This window comes from Orycteropus afer, unplaced genomic scaffold (assembly GCF_000298275.1).
Source record: "Orycteropus afer afer isolate SDZICR_OR568_19922 unplaced genomic scaffold, OryAfe1.0 scaffold00323, whole genome shotgun sequence".
NCBI lineage: Eukaryota > Metazoa > Chordata > Mammalia > Tubulidentata > Orycteropodidae > Orycteropus > Orycteropus afer.
In genome coordinates this window covers 3,642,897-3,661,700 of record NW_006921910.1, presented here as the reverse complement: position 1 = coordinate 3,661,700, position 18,804 = coordinate 3,642,897, and the positions used below count along the sequence as shown (strand labels likewise).

The window sequence follows — 18,804 nt, the reverse complement described above, 5'->3', positions numbered from 1 at the left end:
GAGGGCGGCCCGCAGCGAGCTTCTGGGGAGAACGGCTTGCTGGAGACCCAATCTAGGGTCTCCGAGCCCGAAGCGTCCTCACGAGACGACCTGTCCTAAGCATAAGGTACTCTTTGACTCCTAGAATTTAGTGGTGACCACCCCAGACCACATTTTCGAGAGGGGATCCCGTGCCTTGTTCCCTTGCACCAGCAGGAAAGAGAGTTTCCAAATGGAGGTCTCGACCACAGTCCACTGGCAAATTCGCCATCTTTACCGACCCCACACAGACGCAGACAGGCCTCTACCTATAGTAGATCTCAAAAGCTGAACACGTTTCTGTATGCTAGGTGGAGCATTCTTTCTGGGGATCCCAGACCTTTGAATCCCAGCTGCCTTTATGGTTTCTGCTGTGTTGTATGTCATGGTTAGGCACTGACTGTGGGATTATAGTTACTCCCAGAGCAGCAGGGTGGTGTGTGGCCTCCGCTGTCATCCTTGCAGTCAATAAATATTCACGGTACCTGCTCTGTGCCAGGCATTGCACGCAGGCTTTGACAAAGACCAGGCCTTTGCCTTCCTAGATCCCAAAATTTGTCAAGAGAGATAGCCACGTAACCCCAGAAATACACAACAGCAAGGTTAGCCTTACAGTAGGGAGTGTCCCAAATTGTTTAGCGACTTGACTACTAGCAGAAAGGTTGGTGGTTCATACGAAGAGAGGTTGCGATCTGCTTCTGAAAGATCAGTCTTGAAAACCCTATGGAGCAGTTCTGCTCTACACACATGGGGGCGCCACGAGTCAGAAATGACTGTGACAGCTAACAACAAGGGCAGCCCAGGAGATGTGGAAGCTCAGGGGAGGTGCAGTCCAATGTGGAGGTTGGGGGAGGCTCCCTTGATTTCTGAAAGCCAAGTAGGAACTAGCCAGATAAACAGATAAAAGAAGATGAGTGTTTATCTTTAGTGCCTTCCAACTTTTCTGCAAGGGAGAGACAATGGTAAAATGTTTGACCCTTTTCTGACCTCAGGAGGAGCCAGTGCCTGAGCAGGGCAGAAACAGGAGTGGTAGGAATTTATACTCATCATGCTATGTACTTGATATCTTGGTGTGCCTTAGCAGACATTTTAAACATAGTATGTAAATTGCCATGTCCCTTTTTAAATGCACTTCATGAGCAGTCATTAAGGAGATTTTGTGATATTTCAGCTATATGATGAGAAAAGGAAAATGCCTGTCAGATTTTTTTGAGTGAGTTCCATTGAAATGCATGGGTTTTTTTTTTAGCTTGAAACTTGTTTTCATGATTATTACCAAAGATTGCTTTCCTTTTTTGAGATGAAAACCAGCCTTTCGCCTAGATTAGCAAGATCTTTCAACATGCCTACTAATGCTTGCCAGACAAGGTTTTAGGTGGTGGGAATGCTTTCATTGAGGTCCATGTAATCAGGGAGATTACATTCTAATAGGAAAAAAAAAAAAAAACAGAGCCACTGAATTGATTCTGATTCATGGCAACCCATGTGTACAGAGTAGAACTGCTTTATAGGTTTTCTTGAACGTAATTTTTATGGAAGAAGATCACCAAGCCTTTCTTCCATGGTGTGGAGAGGTGGGTTTGAACCCAGACCATATGCACCGCCCAGGGACCTTACCATTCTTATAGAGGGAGACAGAAATAAAGACACAAATAAGTGAGATAATCTCATAATGGCCAACTCTACTGATTACTACTGAAACAAAAAAAAACCCAAACTCATTGCTGTGGAATTGGATCTGATTCATAGCAACCCCTCCTTGGGTTTCCGAGGCGGTATCACTGTAGAAGTAGATTGCCCAATCTTCCTTCTGAGAAGTGGCTGGTGGGTTTGAACCACCAGCCTTCTGGTTAGCAGTCAGATGCCTTAGGCACTACACCACCAGAGCTCCTAATTACTACTGAGGGGATGAGTAAAAGGAGGATAAGATGATGATTTTGGTCTTTGGTTATCTTGACAAGAGCAGTGTGAATGGAGCAGTAGGAATAGAAATCTAGTTGGAGGAGGCTAAAGAGAGAATGGATGGAGAGTAAGTGGAGCTAGAGATTTTAAATCTTTTCAAGCTTTTAGAGTGAGGGGGAGCAGAGAAAGAGATCTGTGAGTCTTTTTTTTTTTTTAAATGAATTGGAAGATACTAGGGCATAATAGTATACTGATTGGGGTGATCCATCAGAGAGGGAAAGAGGTTGATGATGGTACAGCAAGAAAACAATTACAGGATTTCAAGGAAGCACTTGATCCATGGAAAGAGGAGAGAAAGCAGCAAAGGGGTACAGCTATTAAGAATGTGGGTGCAAATACAGGTAGCTAGCAAGTTAAAGAAAATAAAGTGTTCTTTTCTCTTGTAGGTTTTCATCCACATTTCTAGGTATGCCTACCCTGACCTGTGTGTGTTTTGTTTTTGTGAGTGATATGGGAATGGGAAGGTTTATCATTCTTAAGCAAAAGAAATAGTAATTTTCAGAGGACTAACAATTGAATTTTGTTGATCAAACTGTCCACAATTGGGTATTCTTATAAAAAGTTTAGCTACTGTTACACATCCAGGGTCTGCATTGCTATTTCTTGTAACCAGATCAGCCAAACTCTGTTACCAAGAAGAGTATCAGGCAGGGAAACGGATCAGACATAATCTGTGATAACTGGCATTTTGTATGTAGGTAACTGTGGAACAGTTTTAGAAGCAGGTGGCTTTTGCCTAAGCGCATCAAATACTTACTAAGAGTGTGTTTATCATTTGTCCAGCTAAATGGAAAAGCACAAATTCATATGCCTCTCAATCCACATACTACATATAACCATCTGTTACTAGTTGATGAGGTAAAAGACCATCCCTGTGCCATTAATTTAGGTAGGATTTAAGTTTATCTCAAAGGAGATCATTTTTCCCAGCAGCCCACAATATGATAGAGACATCTGGCTCAGGATGTTTTCATTAGAGAGGAAATTTCATTGGTATAATATACCTCATATATACTGCTCCAGAAAGAAATGAGTATGTCATTGTTATTTGGAAATTTGAATTATTTTCTAATAAATTTGTAATCTGGCCTATGATCCCAATTATTTGAACAGATCTTCAGTATATTTCTCCTCTTTTCAAAGGCCTTGAGATGTGCCTGATAAACACACAATTCATGCAAGAAGAAATCAAGCTTACTTTGATTCTCAGAAATACACCACTTTTGAAAGTGCTTAGTAAAAATTAATAGCCTCATGTAAATGTTCGAACAGAACAAGAGGAAAATACATGGTTTAAAATCAGTAAGGGTGTGCATCAGGGTTGTATCCTTTCATCACACTTATTCAATCTGTATGCTGAGCAAATAATCTGAGAAGCTGTACTATATGAAGAAGAACGTGGCGATAGGAATGAAGGAAGACTCATTAGCATGCAATATGCTGTTGACAACCTTGCTTGCTGAAAGGGAAGATGACTTTTGAAGCACTTACTGATGAAGATCAAAGACTACAGTAGTCCTCACAGCTGGACCAGTAAGCAACATCACAATAGATAGAGAAAAGACTGAAATTGTCAAGGATTTCATTTTACTTGGATCCATATTCAACACCATGGAAGCAGCAGTCAAGAAATCAGACATTGTCTTGCATTAAGCAAATGTGGCGTAGTGCCTAAGGTTGGGCAATCTACTTCATAATGATACCACCTCAGAAACCCCAGGAGGGGTCACTGTGAGTCAGATCCAACTCGACAGCATTGGGTTTGGTTTGGTTTGGTTGTTAGTTGTCTTTGAGTCAGCTCTGACTCATGGTGATCTTATGTAAAACAGAATGAAACAATGCCCAGTGTGTGCCATTCTTATGATCATTGGTGTGCTTGAGTCTGTTCTTGCAGCTATTGTTGTCAGACCATCTCATTGAGGGTTTTCCTCATTTTTGCTGACTCTCTACTTTACTATGATGTATTTTTCTAGCAGTTGGTCTTTCCTGACACATGTCCAAAGGAAATGAGGTGAAGTTTCATTATCCTTGCTTCTAAAAATACATTTTCGTTGTGTTTCTTGTTAGACTAATTTGTTCATTTTTCTCGCAGTCCCTGGTGTATTCAGTATTCTTCACCAACACCACAATTTGAACGCATTTGTTATTCTTTTGTCTTCCTTTTTCATTGTCCAGCTTTCAGATGCATATGAAGTAAATGAAAAGACTATGGCTTGAGTCAGGCACACCTTAGCCATCAAAGTGACATCTTTGCTTTTTAAAACTTTATAAAAAGGTCATTGGCAGCAAATTTGCCCAATATATCATTTAATTGAGTGACATAATTTTTTTTTCACACAACAGGTAAGTTTATTAACTGTACGTTGTGAGATTTTTTACTATTCATTAAGCAGAAGTGGATCATCATAAAAGTCTTCATCCTCATCATCTTCATGTTGTATTGGCTGAGGGAGGAGGAGGGGTTGATCATGCACTCTCCAGTGGCAGGCGGGAAGAGGTGGAAGGGGAGACAGGAGAGAAAGGTACACTTGGTGTAACTTTACAGAAGTACATAATTTCTGTCTGACTTTTTTGCTGCTTTGTTTCTCCAGAAATGTTTCTATATGGTACCAATCCTTCTTCCATTGTCTCCTTGAGTTTCAATGTCTGTATCATAGAAGGGCCCATGTCATAAAAGAAGTCAAAAGCAGTCTTCAATAATCGGAACACTTCTGCCAGATTGTCTAATGTCAGTTTGTTTTCTGGCACTGTTTCTTCTATGTCTTCTTCCTCATCGTATGACACTGGTTCAGATGTATTCATCTCCATCAAGTCATCTTCTGTTCACTCCTCTGGTATGGTGTTTGTTAACTCTTGAATTTCTCCAAGATCCATATCTTGAAAAAAATCTGCATATGAGTGGACCCACACAGTTCAAACCTGTCTTGTTCAAGGGTCTACTATAAATTAAATTACAGTGAAGAAGAAAAAACCTCTCTAACCTCATTAGCTAGGGATAATTTTTATTACAGGAGCTCTGCTAGCGTAGTGCCTAAGGCACTTGACTGCTAACCAGAAGGCTGGCAGTTCAAACCCACCAGCCATTTCTCGGAAGGAAGGTTGGGCAATCTGCTACAGTGATACCACCTCGGAAACCCAAGGAGGGGTCGCTATGAGTCAGGTCCAACTTGACAGCACACAATTTTTATTAACATTTTGCGATACGCCTTCTTCTGTGCATATATAATTTTTTTTTTTTAACCAAAATATGAGATGATGCTGCACTTGCTGAATGTGTAGCCTAAAAGTCTCATGATGCTTGACAAAGAATTAATTTCTGTTCTTGCCTGGGGCCTGATTTGGCCCCCTACTGATGTGCAGATGAAATTAGAGGCTGTCTATCCCACCTCAGATGTGGATGGCTGTGACCTTTTTGAGAAGTTACTTTTTATTTTTAGGGGAAATCACTGAAATTCTGGAACACATGTATATGTACAAAATCAGAATTGCCATCGTCTCCATAGGCGGGGAGTAAGATTCCTTAGTTTGAATTGTCTTTGGTGAAGCCTAGAGACTGTAGAGACTGTTTATCTTCTCATGGTGATATTTACTCATTTATGCTGACATTCAGGTTTCCTGAGATGAGGCATGCTGTGCTTCTGGATCCTTTCCACCCCTCAGCCCACTTACCTGAGAAGCCACTTCCTTCCTGGTTGTACCACTCAACAGAGGAATCTGACCCGATGCCCCGATAGGGCTGGGGCATCCTTTGTCATCTGGAGATAACCACCTCTTGAAAGTGCTCCCCTCCCCTCACTGCCCCATAATGGGGCCATTCTGCCTTACTTTCTGTGGCACTTAGGCAGGAAAGCCAAAACTTGAAGACCTTTGGCTGATTTTGAAGAAGGGCTGATGAAACAGTACCATTCAACTTTTTACACCTACTTCAGAGAATATTCCAAGTGGGGCTGGGGTAGATTTGGGGATGTGGCCCTTGTGTGGTGACTGGTTTGTGTCTAGTAGTGCTATTTGACCTTGGGCAAGTCTGTTTATTTCTCTAAGCCTCTATCCATTTTCTTGTTCACACCGGGGATAATCCTGCATATTTTACCCCTTGGTGGGTGATTGTGGGCATCAAATGTGATATTTGAAAGTGCAGTGACACAGGTGCCCTAACTTGTTCTTCCAATGTCTTTGTGTTCAGAGTGTCTCTAGTTTCTTGGCTCTCTGGTAAATCTTGTATAGATATACCCAAGGAGGAGCATTTAGCTTGGATGGGCAGGGATCTCTTCATGGGGAGTGGTTGGTTCTGCTAGGTGTTGGGACAAGGTGTGCACATCCTCAGGGCTTGCTGTGAAGTCTGTCCCTCAGGTTGAGTGTGTCAGGCCTGGGAAGTGTCTGTACCTTTATTTGGTTTCCTTCTCTTCTTCCTTCTTTTCCTTTTCTTCTGCAATATCAGCATTATGGTCCCATCTGTGATAGCGTCTCTGTCTTTACTTACTGACTGGTTTCTTTTAAATGGTTCTGAGTATGTGAGCACATTGTTACATAGTGATGTTTTCTAGTAAAAGGGCACAAGCAAGCTTTCTGAAACTTATTAAGGACTAAATATTAGCAAATTAAATTATTTTACTGTTGACTCTTTAATATAATTCAGTGAAACCTGTGAGGGCCAGAACTCAATGGGACTGCTTATTTTTCTGGGTCTCCTAAGTTTTCTGCCTTTGACAGGGTACAGTCTTACCATTTTTCTGTCACCATTAGTGGAATTTAATTTCATTTGCTTTCTCTGACAGGTTTCTTCCTTATACACGTTGATTGTTGATACAAATAAATCATTGACAACTTTAGTTTTTATTTATCATGATGCATGTATTAATCCAGTTGTAAAGAGTTTCATTTTCTTCATGATCAGGTGTAATCCATACTGAAAGCTGTAGTGTTTGACCTTCATCAGTAAGTGCTTCAAGTTGTCTTTATTTTTAGCAAGCAAGCTGTGTCACTTGCATACAGCAGGTTGTTAATAAGTCTTCCAGTCCTGATGCTGCATTCTTCTTCATACAGTCCAGTTTCTTGGATTATTTGTTCATCTTACAGATTGAATAAGTAAAGTTGAAGAATACAACCCTGCCACACAATTTTTCCAGTTTGGAACCTTGTAGTATACCCTTGTTTTATTCAAACCACTACCGCTTGATCCATGTGCAAGTTCTCATGAGCACAAGTAAGTGTTCTGGAATTTCCATTCTTTGTAATGTTACCCATAATTTGTTATGATCCACATAGTTGAATGTCTTCACATAGTTGATAGAACACAGTTAAACATCGCAGAAAGTTATAAAATAACTTGTAGACATGCAGGATTATGTACATTTCTTGAAAAACAAGTTCAGTAATCAATGATCAATCCTATTGAAGTATAACCTCTCATCTAACCTTTTGAGTTGCTGTCAATTTGATCCAAAAAAAAAAAAAAAAGCCACTGCCATCAAGTCAATTCCAACTCATACTGACCCCCATTGCATTTCTAAGGCAGTAAATCTTTCATTTATTGCTCCATCTTCCTTCCGCTGAGTGGCTGGTGGGTTTGAACCCACCAACCTTCAGGTTAGCAGTCAGATGCCTTAGGCACTGGGCCACCAGGGCTCCTTATCAGTTTGATCACACATAGATAATTCTTTTTAGTTGTTGGTCTTGCAGAATTCTGTCATGTGATCTCCAGCATCATTTCTATCACCAAGACTATAAATATTTTCTAACTACCGATCCTTCTGTTTCCAACTTTTGCATTCTAATCACCAGTAATTGTCAGCGTGTCTTGATTGCACATTTAATCAGTTTAAGACTGCAGCAGATCATAAAAACAATCACTTCACCTTTGGCATTTGTGATTGGTGTGTAAATTTGGATAACAATCATATTAATTGGTCTTGTAAGCATGTGGACAGTGTTGTACTTCAGGATTGATCTGAAAGTGTTCTATTTTATTATAATAATGAATGCAAACACTATGCAATTTGTTGTTCCCAGTATACGGGACCTTATGATTGTCAGACTGAAAATGCCAGTTTCACTCCATTTCAGTTCACTAGGAGCCCTGGTGGCATAGTGGTTCAGGTCTTAGCTGCTAACTGAAATACTGGTTTAAACCCATCAACTGCTTTGTGGGAGAAAGATGAGGCAGTCTGCTTCCATAAAAGATTTATAGCCTTGGAAACCCTAGTAGGCAGTTCTGCTCTTACAGGGTTGCTATAAGTCAGAATTGACTGATAGCAATGGGTCAGTCCATTAATGTTTAGGATTATCATTCTTCAGTGTTTTATTTCATTTTTGATTTCCAGTTTTGATTCATACTCTGTACATTCTACATTTTGATTACTAATGGATGTTTGCAGCTGTTACTTCTCATGTTGAGTCATGCTACATTGGCACACGAAGCTCTCAGAAGCTTTACTCCATCTGTATCATGAAGGTCAGCTCTACTTTGAGGAGGCACCTCTTCCCTAGATGTATTTTGAGTGCCTTCCAACCTGATGAGCTCATCTTTCAGCACTGTATCAGACAATATTCTGTTGTCATCCTTAACGTTTTCTTGGCTAACTTTTGGAAGTGGATTGCCAGGCCTTTTCTTCTAGTATGGAGGCTCTGCTAAAACCTATCCACCATGGGTGACCCTGCTGGTGTTTGAAATACTAGTTTTATAGCTTCTAGCCTCATGGTAACATGCCAGCCACCACAGTATGACAAACTGACAGATAATTAGTGGCTATGATGGTTAAAACCAAAAAAATCTGTTACCTTTGAGTCAATTCTGACTCATGGTTGAAGCCACGTGTTTCAGAATAGAACTGTACTTCATAGAGTTTTTAATGGCTGTAATCTAACAGATGTAAATCACCAGGTCTTTCTTCCATGGCACTGCTGCATAGATTTGAACTACCTGTGCCATCCAGAGCCCTCTCAATAGTGGTTAGACCCCAGGTTTTTCTTGTGGTCGATTCTTTTGCCTTCCCTCTCATGGCATATAATGAATTATATGCTGGTTCTTATACAGGACTAAGGCTATGTATATCTCCAAGTTATTTCAAAGTATTTTGTTATATGAATATTGTTAAAAAAAAAAAAAGAAAAAAAATGTTGTGAAGTCAGATCCCAAAGTTGGTTCTTGGAAACTTAATTCAGAATGAGTTTCTGACATACAATACATTATTAACTTATACTTGAATAAAAATGTTTAGATATTTTGATGGCTATTTTCATGTATTTACTAACTTTGGGTTTTTTTTTTTTTTGGTAGGGCTGATAACTAGTGTTTACATAAGACAGAAAAAAAGATGTCATTCCGTAAAGGTATGTTCTTTTCACAAGTTACGTTGTTTTTACACCTGGTCAAAAGCTAAAAGAAGCTAAACAGATGATTTCTATAACTTTTTTTAATTAAAAAAAAAAAAAAAGAGAGATTTAATGCAGGCTCTTCCCCTCTGTTTCAGTGAACATCATCATCCTGGTCCTGGCCATTGCTCTCTTCTTACTGGTTTTGCATCATAATTTCCTTGGACTGAGTAGTTTGCTAAGGAATGAGGTTTCAGGTATGGGAACCCTTACTGTAATGCCTTGGTGTCTACTGAAGATATAGAGTTCTCAGTGTCTCACATCCTAAATTACATCACTCTGAAGGAAAAAGAAAATTTTCCTCTCAACCTTAAAAAAGCTGTTAAAGATTCTGGGAAAGGCATGGTGGGGATTCACTGTGCTTTTGCAACACATGCTTTTCTTCTCTCTGTTGTGCCATCATTTGCCAGTATTTGATCTGACAGGAGATAATTCCTTCCCAATTCAGAGTCCATTGAGGTGGCTCTGTGGGCTGCTGTCTCCTCACAGGGCTTTATGTACATATGTGGGGGTGGGTGAGTATGGCTGGTGTTTTTGATGCCTATTCTGTTCACTAGAGTGTTAGTCTAGTTACTTTCCTTTACCTGTTACTTCCTTTAAGCTGTGGAATCACATCTGCAGGACTTTAGTAATAAAATTATAAATGCTTGTCAACTGATCAAAAAATTTGTATAATTCCATTCCCAGTTATTTAGATTATGTCATAAACATGTCCCAGTGATAGAAGAAACTCTTTATAATTTTAATTCCACAGTTTACTGAATGGTTTCCACAGGAAAAGCTTTTAGTACAATGAGTTTCAAAATTTTTTGATGGCAGTGCCACGATAAGAAATACATAATATGCAGCACACAAATACATGTGTATTTGCTTATTGTCTGTCCATCCTCCATGATGGTAGGGATTTTTCTTTTATTATGGCTATAACCCCAGTAACTATAATAGTGCTTGGACTCTCAGTGTTGAATGAATAAAGGAATTAAGTGAATATATTATAAAAGGCAAAAAGTTCACAACACTGTTTCTACTTGCAGTGTGCATTGCAGATAATTTCCTTTCTATTCTAATTTCCATTCCAATCCAGAAACTTTTTCTATTCAAATTCTGGTTGTGATCCACTAAACTGATTTCATGCCTACTTGTGGTACCTGATTCGTGGTTTGAAAAACACTGATTTTGTCTGTTTCTTGGTATTCACAAATATAAATAAAAATGTGACTTTTGACTATGTTTCAGTTTTATCCTTAAGAGAGGTGACAAGATCAAAAGTCATGTACTTATTTAAGGTACTTGATACAAATGGCCAAAATTCCAGAAAGGTTCTGTTATACTCCCACCAGCAGTATATCAGAGTGCTGCCACTGCATTTTTTAAAATGCTTTTTCTGCTCTTTTAAAACCTTGGTTACATATAAGAAAACAGACAATTTTTGGGTTGTATGTTTCATGTCCTAATGGGAGAGAATGAGATAAATCTGTACCATAATCTTTACCTCTTCTCATGGCTTGGTGTCTGTATCAAAAGTTCATCAGATTGTCTTTGTTTCATTGCCTTCCTTGTGTGTGTTCTTCACAGATTCAGGAATTGTGGGGCTTCAGCCCATAGACTTTGTCCCCAGTGCTCCCCGACATGCAGTGGACCAGAGGCATGAAGAAATTCCTGTGGTCATTGCTGCATCTGAAGACAGGCTCGGGGGGGCCATTGCAGCCATAAACAGCATTCAGCATAACACTCGCTCCAATGTGATTTTCTACATCGTTACACTCAACGATACAGTGGACCATCTCCGGTGAGCTTGGCTTGCCTGATGATTCTGCTTCTGGAAGATATTCTAGAGCAGTCTAGGTGCCAATCCAGGAACTTTTTTTTTTTAACTAAAACTATACCACATATAAACTGTAAATACATGTTTTTCCACATGATTGTATCATAAGCATGTTCCCATGAGTAGTAGAAAAATAAGGAGCATGTTTCACAAAGTAAAACTCAACTCTGTCACTGTGGAGACTCTTAACTCCAGCTGATGTATTTTTAGTAATTAGACTTTCATGACGAAGGCAGCAGTGTATCAATTCACATCCCGGCCCAAGTTCCTTATCTTATGGATATGTTTTTGAGTGGTTTTTGTTCATGTTCTATTTTATGGTCTAGAATGGGACAATACTTGAGAGGAATGGCAAGGTTGTAAAGTTGTGAACACAGACTCTGATGCAAACCCTAATCTAAAAACTGAGTAATTTGGTAAAAATTACCTAGCCTCTTGGAGCCCACTTACTAATCTATAAATATGGGGTGAGAGAACCCAATTCAGAGGATTTTTGTATCAAATGATATTATACTCACTGCCGTCGATAGCGACCCCTCCTTGGGTTTCCAAGGCAGCATCACTACGAAGTAGATTGCCATACCTTCCTTTCGAGGAGTGGCTGGTGGGTTTGAACCGCCAGCCTTCTGATTAGCAGTCAAATGCCTTAGGCACTATGCCACCAGAGCTTAGTGAATGGTGGTCTTTGCTATTATTACTCAATAGTCAAAACTCAATTTGATGAAAGTCTCATGCATGTGTTGAAAATGCTTTGGATTGAAGTCACAAAGTTTAACTATTCCAAGAAACATTTGTCCTTGTGGCTTTCTCTGTGGTTCATGTTTGGGGAGGTTAGCCGTTTCAGTTTGTGGAAGTTATTATAATTACTTTTCCTTATTTTTTAAAAACTTCGAACGCACCTAATACAGAAATGGAGCTCTGGTGGTTTAGTGGTTAAGACATTTGGTTGCTAATCAGAAGGTTGTCAGTTCAAACCCACCAGGTACTCGTGTGGGAGGAAAGTGAGACAATCTACTTCCCTAAAGATTTACAGCCTTTGAAACTCAGTGGGGGTCACTATGAGTGAGAAACAAATACTGCATTAAAATACTGCTGCAGAAGTAACATTGTATCCACAAAAAGTGTTAATTTGAAATGGACCTAGGAAAAATATGCAGTAATTCTTCATGGAACACTGGCTTACTGAAGTCCCTTAGATTCAGGTGGAGGAACTGCTGAAGGTCGTCGTGGTGAATTAAGAAGTTTTAGTTACCAGCTTTGTTGATAACTGGAGACTCATTTTCTACCCAAGTGTATTTGGAAGGACAAGAGTTGAATGGTGGTGATGGAGCGCTCTCAATTTCCCAGTGAATTTTTCTATAGCAGTTTTAAGTGTCAGAAGAGTGATCATAAGTATGAAGCTGGTGAGAGCAGCATTAATTCCAGAGAATCTTCATTCAGGGAGGGACTTCAGTGGGAACACCCTCACTTTAAATGAGGAAACCAAGGCTAAAAGGTGAGGTGTTTGATGACACTTGTTCCAAGTTTTCTTTGGTCCCTAGAGTTTTCTTTTACAAGTACGCAAACACTGGAAGACACAAAGATAAGCCTATAGTTTTGGCACATTCTTTAAAACTGAAACTTTGTGCTTCCTTCCTCAGGTCCTGGCTCAACAGTGGTTCACTGAAAAACATCAGGTACAAAATTGTGACTTTTGACACTAAACTTTTGGAAGGGAAAGTAAAGGAGGATCCTGACCAGGGGGAATCTGTTAAACCAGTGAGTTCTATGCATCCTTGTTTGTACTTGGGAGAATGCCTGGGAAACTATGGATACAGTTCAGATAGTTCCCTAGGAACCAAGCCTGGGCCATTCTAACTAGGAATCCTCTGGCCATCTTCTCCTGCATGGGTTCTGAGAGCATTCTGGAAGTTTCTGTGTAAATAAAAGCACAGACGTTGGCCTATCCAATTCCTATTTCTTTATTTACAGTTAATCTTCGCAAGATTCTACTTGCCAATTCTGGTTCCCAGTGCGAAGAAAGCCATATATATGGATGATGATGTAATTGTGCAAGGTACCAACCACCACCACCATCTGCACTGTTCTCAATCCAGATCATGAGATATAGTGGTTGTCTCAGTCATGCTGTGGGAGGAACAGGTAATCTTCAGGCAACTGGAATCACACCTTATTTCTTTTCAGGTGATATCCTTGCCCTTTACAATACACCACTAAAGCTGGGACATGCAGCAGCATTTTCAGAAGATTGTGATTCAACCTCTACTAAAGTGGTCATCCGTGGAGCAGGTAACCAGGTAAATTATTTACTAGACCCGCTGCATAGACACCCTACTCACCACAGTAACAGGTGAGATGAGAAATTCAGGACACTTAGTTCTTTATTGTGTTTCACAGTCCCCAGTTACATTATCCCCACAAGCCTGCTTTACTTTGATTCATGGACTTAGCGTAACTCTCCTTGAACATTTGGCTTAACATGTTGAAATCTAGGTTCCTTTTCTCTTAACCTGGAATCCCAAATGTCATTCTCATTTGGTTTACATAGTTGTCAAGAAGCCAAAGGCAATAATAACAACTAGTAGCTTTTTTTCTACACTGGCTATAGAAGTGTAAACTGTTTTGTTTGAAATAGTAAACATACTATACAAAAACAAAAACCAAACTCACTGCCATGGAGTTGATTCCAAATCATAGCGACCCCCTTTGGGTTTCCTAGGTTGTCAATCTTTACAGAAGTAGATTGCTCAGTCTTCCTTCATGGAGTGGCTGATGGGTTTGAACTGCAAACTTTCTGGTTAGCAGTAACATGTCTTAGACACTGTGTCACCAGAGCTCCTCCTAAGCATACTCTATATCTTATTCATGCTTTTAGTACAATTACATTGGATACCTTGACTATAAAAAGGAAAGGATTCGTAAGCTTTCTATGAAAGCCAGTACCTGCTCATTTAATCCTGGAGTTTTTGTTGCAAATCTGACGGAATGGAAACGACAGAATGTAACAAACCAGCTGGAAAAATGGATGAAACTCAATGTAGAGTAAGTACATAACTAGCCTAGGTGTGAAATTTTTCAACCCTCAGCTTTGTCAGGACTGTTGACTAACGGCATATATTGTCTGTCTCACCAAGAGAGGGATTGTATAGCAGAACCCTGGCTGGCAGCATCACAACACCACCTCTGCTGATAGTATTTTATCAACAGCACTCCACTATAGACCCTATGTGGAATGTCCGCCACCTTGGTAAGCAGAAGTCAATGTAACTGTGCCTGAAGGACTAGTTCAGAGATGGGATATACCCATTATTTATGCACAATCTAGTTTGGCATTGTGTTTTATATGACTGATACAATCATTTAAGTTCTTTTCTCTCCATGTAAGGCTCCAGTGCTGGAAAACGATATTCACCTCAGTTTGTAAAGGCTGCCAAATTACTCCATTGGAATGGACACTTTAAGCCATGGGGAAGAACTGCCTCATATATTGAAATTTGGGAAAAATGGTATATTCCAGATCCAACAGGCAAATTCAGCCTAATTCGAAGACATGTGGAGATCTCAAATATAAATTAAAACAGAATTTTAAACTGCAGGCATTTCTCAGGATATCCCAGAAGACCATATGTTTGAGAAGTAACAGTTGCTAGGCTTCAATGCCCGTTTATAGTAGCTCGAGGAGGGATCTCTCAGCTGGACAAAAACTGCCCTGTGCAAGTCTGTTTCCATCTGCCTTACCAAGTGTTTTCTTACAACAGTGCTGAATGAACAAAAGTCAGTGGTCTGATTCACCTGGAAGCTAGTTTAAAACTGGTCTTTGGTTTTAATTTTGTAAATTGTGGCCTGATGATGTAAATAAAGTAAAATCTACATTTTTTTCCAAGATCTGTTTCTTGCTTTGATAACTGCACCTTTCTACAGATGACTCATTCATTGTCTTTCATAATTCAGACACCTTCTACATTTCTAATGAATATACCATATGATACATATTCACAAAATTTACACACCTTACGGCACACTTAGCAAACTGGTATGTTACAACACAATAGCAATCTGCTCAAGATGCTGTGGGAGGAACAGGTAATCCTGCCCTTATAAAGGACAAGGTTTTATTATACATAGTCTATGCTAAAGTCATAAGCATCATCCTCCTCTTGGGTCATTTTATCCAAGACAAAAGATGTCACTCCTTGATTGCCAAACTGTTCGCCTGTATTGGAGAAAAGTAAGTGAGGGGTTTGGTTTTGTTTTGAAAGTAAAAGCTTCTATGTTAGAAAACCACATCTATCCCAGACTCACCTGCTCGAGACTCCTCAGGCAGTGCCTCCCACGTCTCTTCCATAGGACACACGTCTGAGCACTCTTCCTGTACAACAAAGAGAAACGTTGCTGTGTTAATATTAATAAATTTTGTTGTCTGCTTAAACCAGGTCATTATGTACCCGGAAAAAGTTCAATCTTTGACATTGCATTTAATGGACTAAGTAAAGATGTGCAATCCACATTTGGGCTCCATCTTTTTGGTGTAGACCTTTTCTCTGAGTAAGCCAAGTGAAAAATTCCAGAGGATTCTTATAGTCTGGGACAGTATAAGGCTTCTAGTCTATTTAAAAAAAAAAAAAAAAAATTTATTTCCACATTTGGAAAACTCATTGAGGACACACTTACACCAGCTTCTTCACCATCAATACTTTCCTGGTCACTGTCAATGTCCTGCTTCCACTCTTTCTGTGTTGGCAATTCCTCAGATATGTCCTTTTCCTCTATGATCGCATTCGTCAGACCTGAAGACTGGAAAAGGATGCTACTGGCTAGATGAGAGCCCCTGATGGCTAAGAAAGGAACACAGCCAAGTAAAGAGATGAGACCTTTATTGCCTTGTTAGCCAATAGCAACAGTAATGAAACAAGTCTCACTCACCTTGTATGCTATGTGTATTGTTCTTCTCCAGTTCTTCCATATTAAAGCCCAGTTTCATATGTGCCACTACATTCTCATTAAAATGTGGAGAGTAAGTCCAGGATGTTGGGGGCTGGCAATAGTAGCCTAAGGTGGCACTAGTATTAAAAACATTTGTCACAAAGCAGTTTCTTTATTCTATGTGAGCATCAAAGCTGCAAAAAAAAGAAGCCTTACCCTGTCCACTCAGACCACAGCAGCTTGGCAGCACATTCCACATTTGGGCTTCCACCTTTTTTGTGCATTCCTCTTCTCTGAGCAAGCAAAGTAAAGAATTCCAGAGGATTCTTATAGTGCGGGACAGTAAATTTCAATACTACCTTTAAAAAGAAAACCAGAGACTGTCAATCATCTGCTTTAGGCCTGATGTTTTTTAAAAGACAAGACACCCTACATTTATGGTCAACTAATTTTTGACAAGGGTGCCAAGATCATTCAATGGGGGAATGAAGTGTCTCCAACAAATGTTCTGGGAACAATTCGATCTCCACATGCAAAAGGGGCAAGAGAACACCTTGCTTGTATCATACACAAATTAACTCACTATATCACAGACTAAAGGGAAGGGCTAAAACTAGAAACTACTAAGAGAGAGAAACAGGCATAAATCTTGATTTGGATTAGTCAATGATTCCTTAGATAATTACACCAAAAGCTTAAGTGACAAAAGGAAAAAAGTAAACAACTCATCAAGATGAAAATCTTACACATCAGAGGATACTATCGAAGTGAAGACAACTCAGGGAATGAGATAAACTATTTAAAAATTGTATCTGACAACTAACTTGTATCTAGAATATATAAACTCAACAAAATGGACTAGCTTGAATAGCCATGTGTCTGAAGAAGATATACAAACAACCAATAAACATTTGAAAAGATGCTCTCGACATCATTAGCCATTAGGGAAATGTAAACCAAAACTACGGTGGTACTACTTCACATCTGATAAAGTAGAATTCAGATATCCATCAACTGATGATAAACAAACATGGTATATACATAATGGATTGTTATCCAAGTATAAAAAGTAGTATACTTATAACGTGCTAGAAGATGGATGAACCTTAAAAACATGTTAAAGAAATCAGTCACAAGGGACCACATAAGTATATGATTTCATTCATATGATCTATTTAATAAGACAGAAAAATCTGTAGAGAGAAAGCAGATTAGTGGTTGCCAGGAGATAGAGGGTAAGTAAAGGTGTTCTTTTTGCTGTGATGATGGTTGTGCAAAAAATACAGAACATGAGAAACAAACAGCAACAACCTTGAATTTTTGTGTTTACAATGAAATTAAAGCAGAACCAAACATCTTGAACTTTAAGAGAGCTAAGCACCGAACCTCAAAATTACATTCTGGAACCACTTTTTTTGTCAAGAAGTCTTTTGAAAATTACGTTCGAAGAGAAAATGGCAGTAAGAAGCCTGAAGACAAAGGTTCCTTCACCTGTCGAGCATCAGCCTGGGACAAGATGGCACTGGCAGCCTCCATTGGTTTTACCACTTCAATACTTGCTGGACTTCTCATAGCAAGTGCAGTGGCCGAGTTAAGAGGAGACACAATGAAGCTCGGACTGTCTATGATTGTCATTTGTTTTTCCAGGGGGACAACCTGCATGTTCCTAGAAGGAAACAGATTGTATTCAAAGGGGGCACTGGTTTATTTAGAGCACAAGAGGCAGAACACGAAGCTCAGGGTTGGATTGAACAAACTCAGCACAGTTAGTCAGATCCAGTTTCTCATCATTTGCTTCATGTTTGTCTGAAACGCTGACAGTATACCCACCCTTTCTAAAGAGAAACACACGCCACATTATAGCTTACACATCAATTCAACACATGTTGTACCTCTGCCACACTTATTTTTCCCTCTCCCACCTGGTAGACTTCTATCCATTTCTCAAGACCTGGTTCAAATATCAATTCCTCTGAGGCAGCAGTTTCTCTCTCTGAATCTGTCTTTTAAACGAGATTATGGACAGCTGTCCCACTCTAACTAGTTCTTTCCCAAGTCTAGCTCAGGCCTAGCCCTCTACCTTTCACTGGCAGCTTTAAGAAGAAAACTGTCTTCCTCAAGATAACCAAAATTAAGTTATGTATACCCATCTGTAATAAAATACTGCAGTTATGGAACAGCTCAACTTACCTTGTAAGCCCCATGGATACCCCAACGCTGCATATTCGTTCTTGTTTTAAGCTGTTAATAATGCTGCTTTTACCTACATTTGGGAAACCTACAAATGGAGAATTCAGACACAAATGGTATTATGGTCTGATCATTATAAAATTTCTACTTTATTTTATGCTTGATGCTTGCAGCAATATTATTTGAATCTGATTATTTTCATTTCAACACTAAGACCAATCGTAACTACTAATTTTCTTGCTCAAGTAACAGAAGGGCAAGATGAGACTGTTCAAATAAGCCAAAAGGTTTCAGAAGCCAACAATGCCCAATTACAACAAAGAACTGATCAGGCAGCAATTACTTGCTTTTTCCTTTAAATTGGGTGTGTGTGTTTGATGAAAGGGGAAAGAAGCTAATGTTTGAGCCCCTTTTTTGGCAATGACCCTGCCATTTTTTTCTTAATACATTTTATTGAAATGTAATTTATGTACAGTGAAATACACAAGATCCTACATTTTTTTTTTTTTTTTTTT

General features: G+C 39.4%; 2 protein-coding genes and 1 non-coding gene across 3 annotated transcripts in view; 1 reads left to right on the top strand and 2 right to left on the bottom strand.

Annotated features, from left to right (window-relative positions):
* Positions 1-9,166: 9,166 nt before the first annotated feature.
* GLT8D1 (glycosyltransferase 8 domain containing 1) lies at positions 9,167-14,752 on the top strand. The gene is given in 11 exon segments (XM_007952071.2): positions 9,167-9,236; positions 9,239-9,286; positions 9,289-9,309; positions 9,450-9,548; positions 10,927-11,140; positions 12,817-12,934; positions 13,148-13,232; positions 13,361-13,473; positions 14,052-14,218; positions 14,311-14,423; positions 14,562-14,752. Coding segments are annotated over 11 exon segments (1,200 nt in total). The 5' UTR covers positions 9,167-9,205.
* A 539-nt stretch (positions 14,753-15,291) lies between these two features.
* Positions 15,292-18,804, bottom strand: part of GNL3 (G protein nucleolar 3) — a 7,989-nt gene continuing 4,476 nt past the window's right edge. Inside the window, exons 8-14 of the mRNA XM_007952090.2 lie at positions 18,290-18,377; positions 17,591-17,765; positions 16,316-16,458; positions 16,100-16,236; positions 15,848-16,011; positions 15,479-15,545; positions 15,292-15,389 (exon numbers count right to left, since the gene is read on the bottom strand). Of these exons, the coding sequence (XP_007950281.2) occupies positions 15,292-15,389; positions 15,479-15,545; positions 15,848-16,011; positions 16,100-16,236; positions 16,316-16,458; positions 17,591-17,765; positions 18,290-18,377 (872 nt within the window). The remainder of the gene's footprint in view (positions 15,390-15,478; positions 15,546-15,847; positions 16,012-16,099; positions 16,237-16,315; positions 16,459-17,590; positions 17,766-18,289; positions 18,378-18,804) is intronic.
* On the bottom strand, positions 17,826-17,902 carry LOC122151173. The gene has a single exon (XR_006164019.1). It is a non-coding gene; the product is annotated as a small nucleolar RNA SNORD69 (small nucleolar RNA).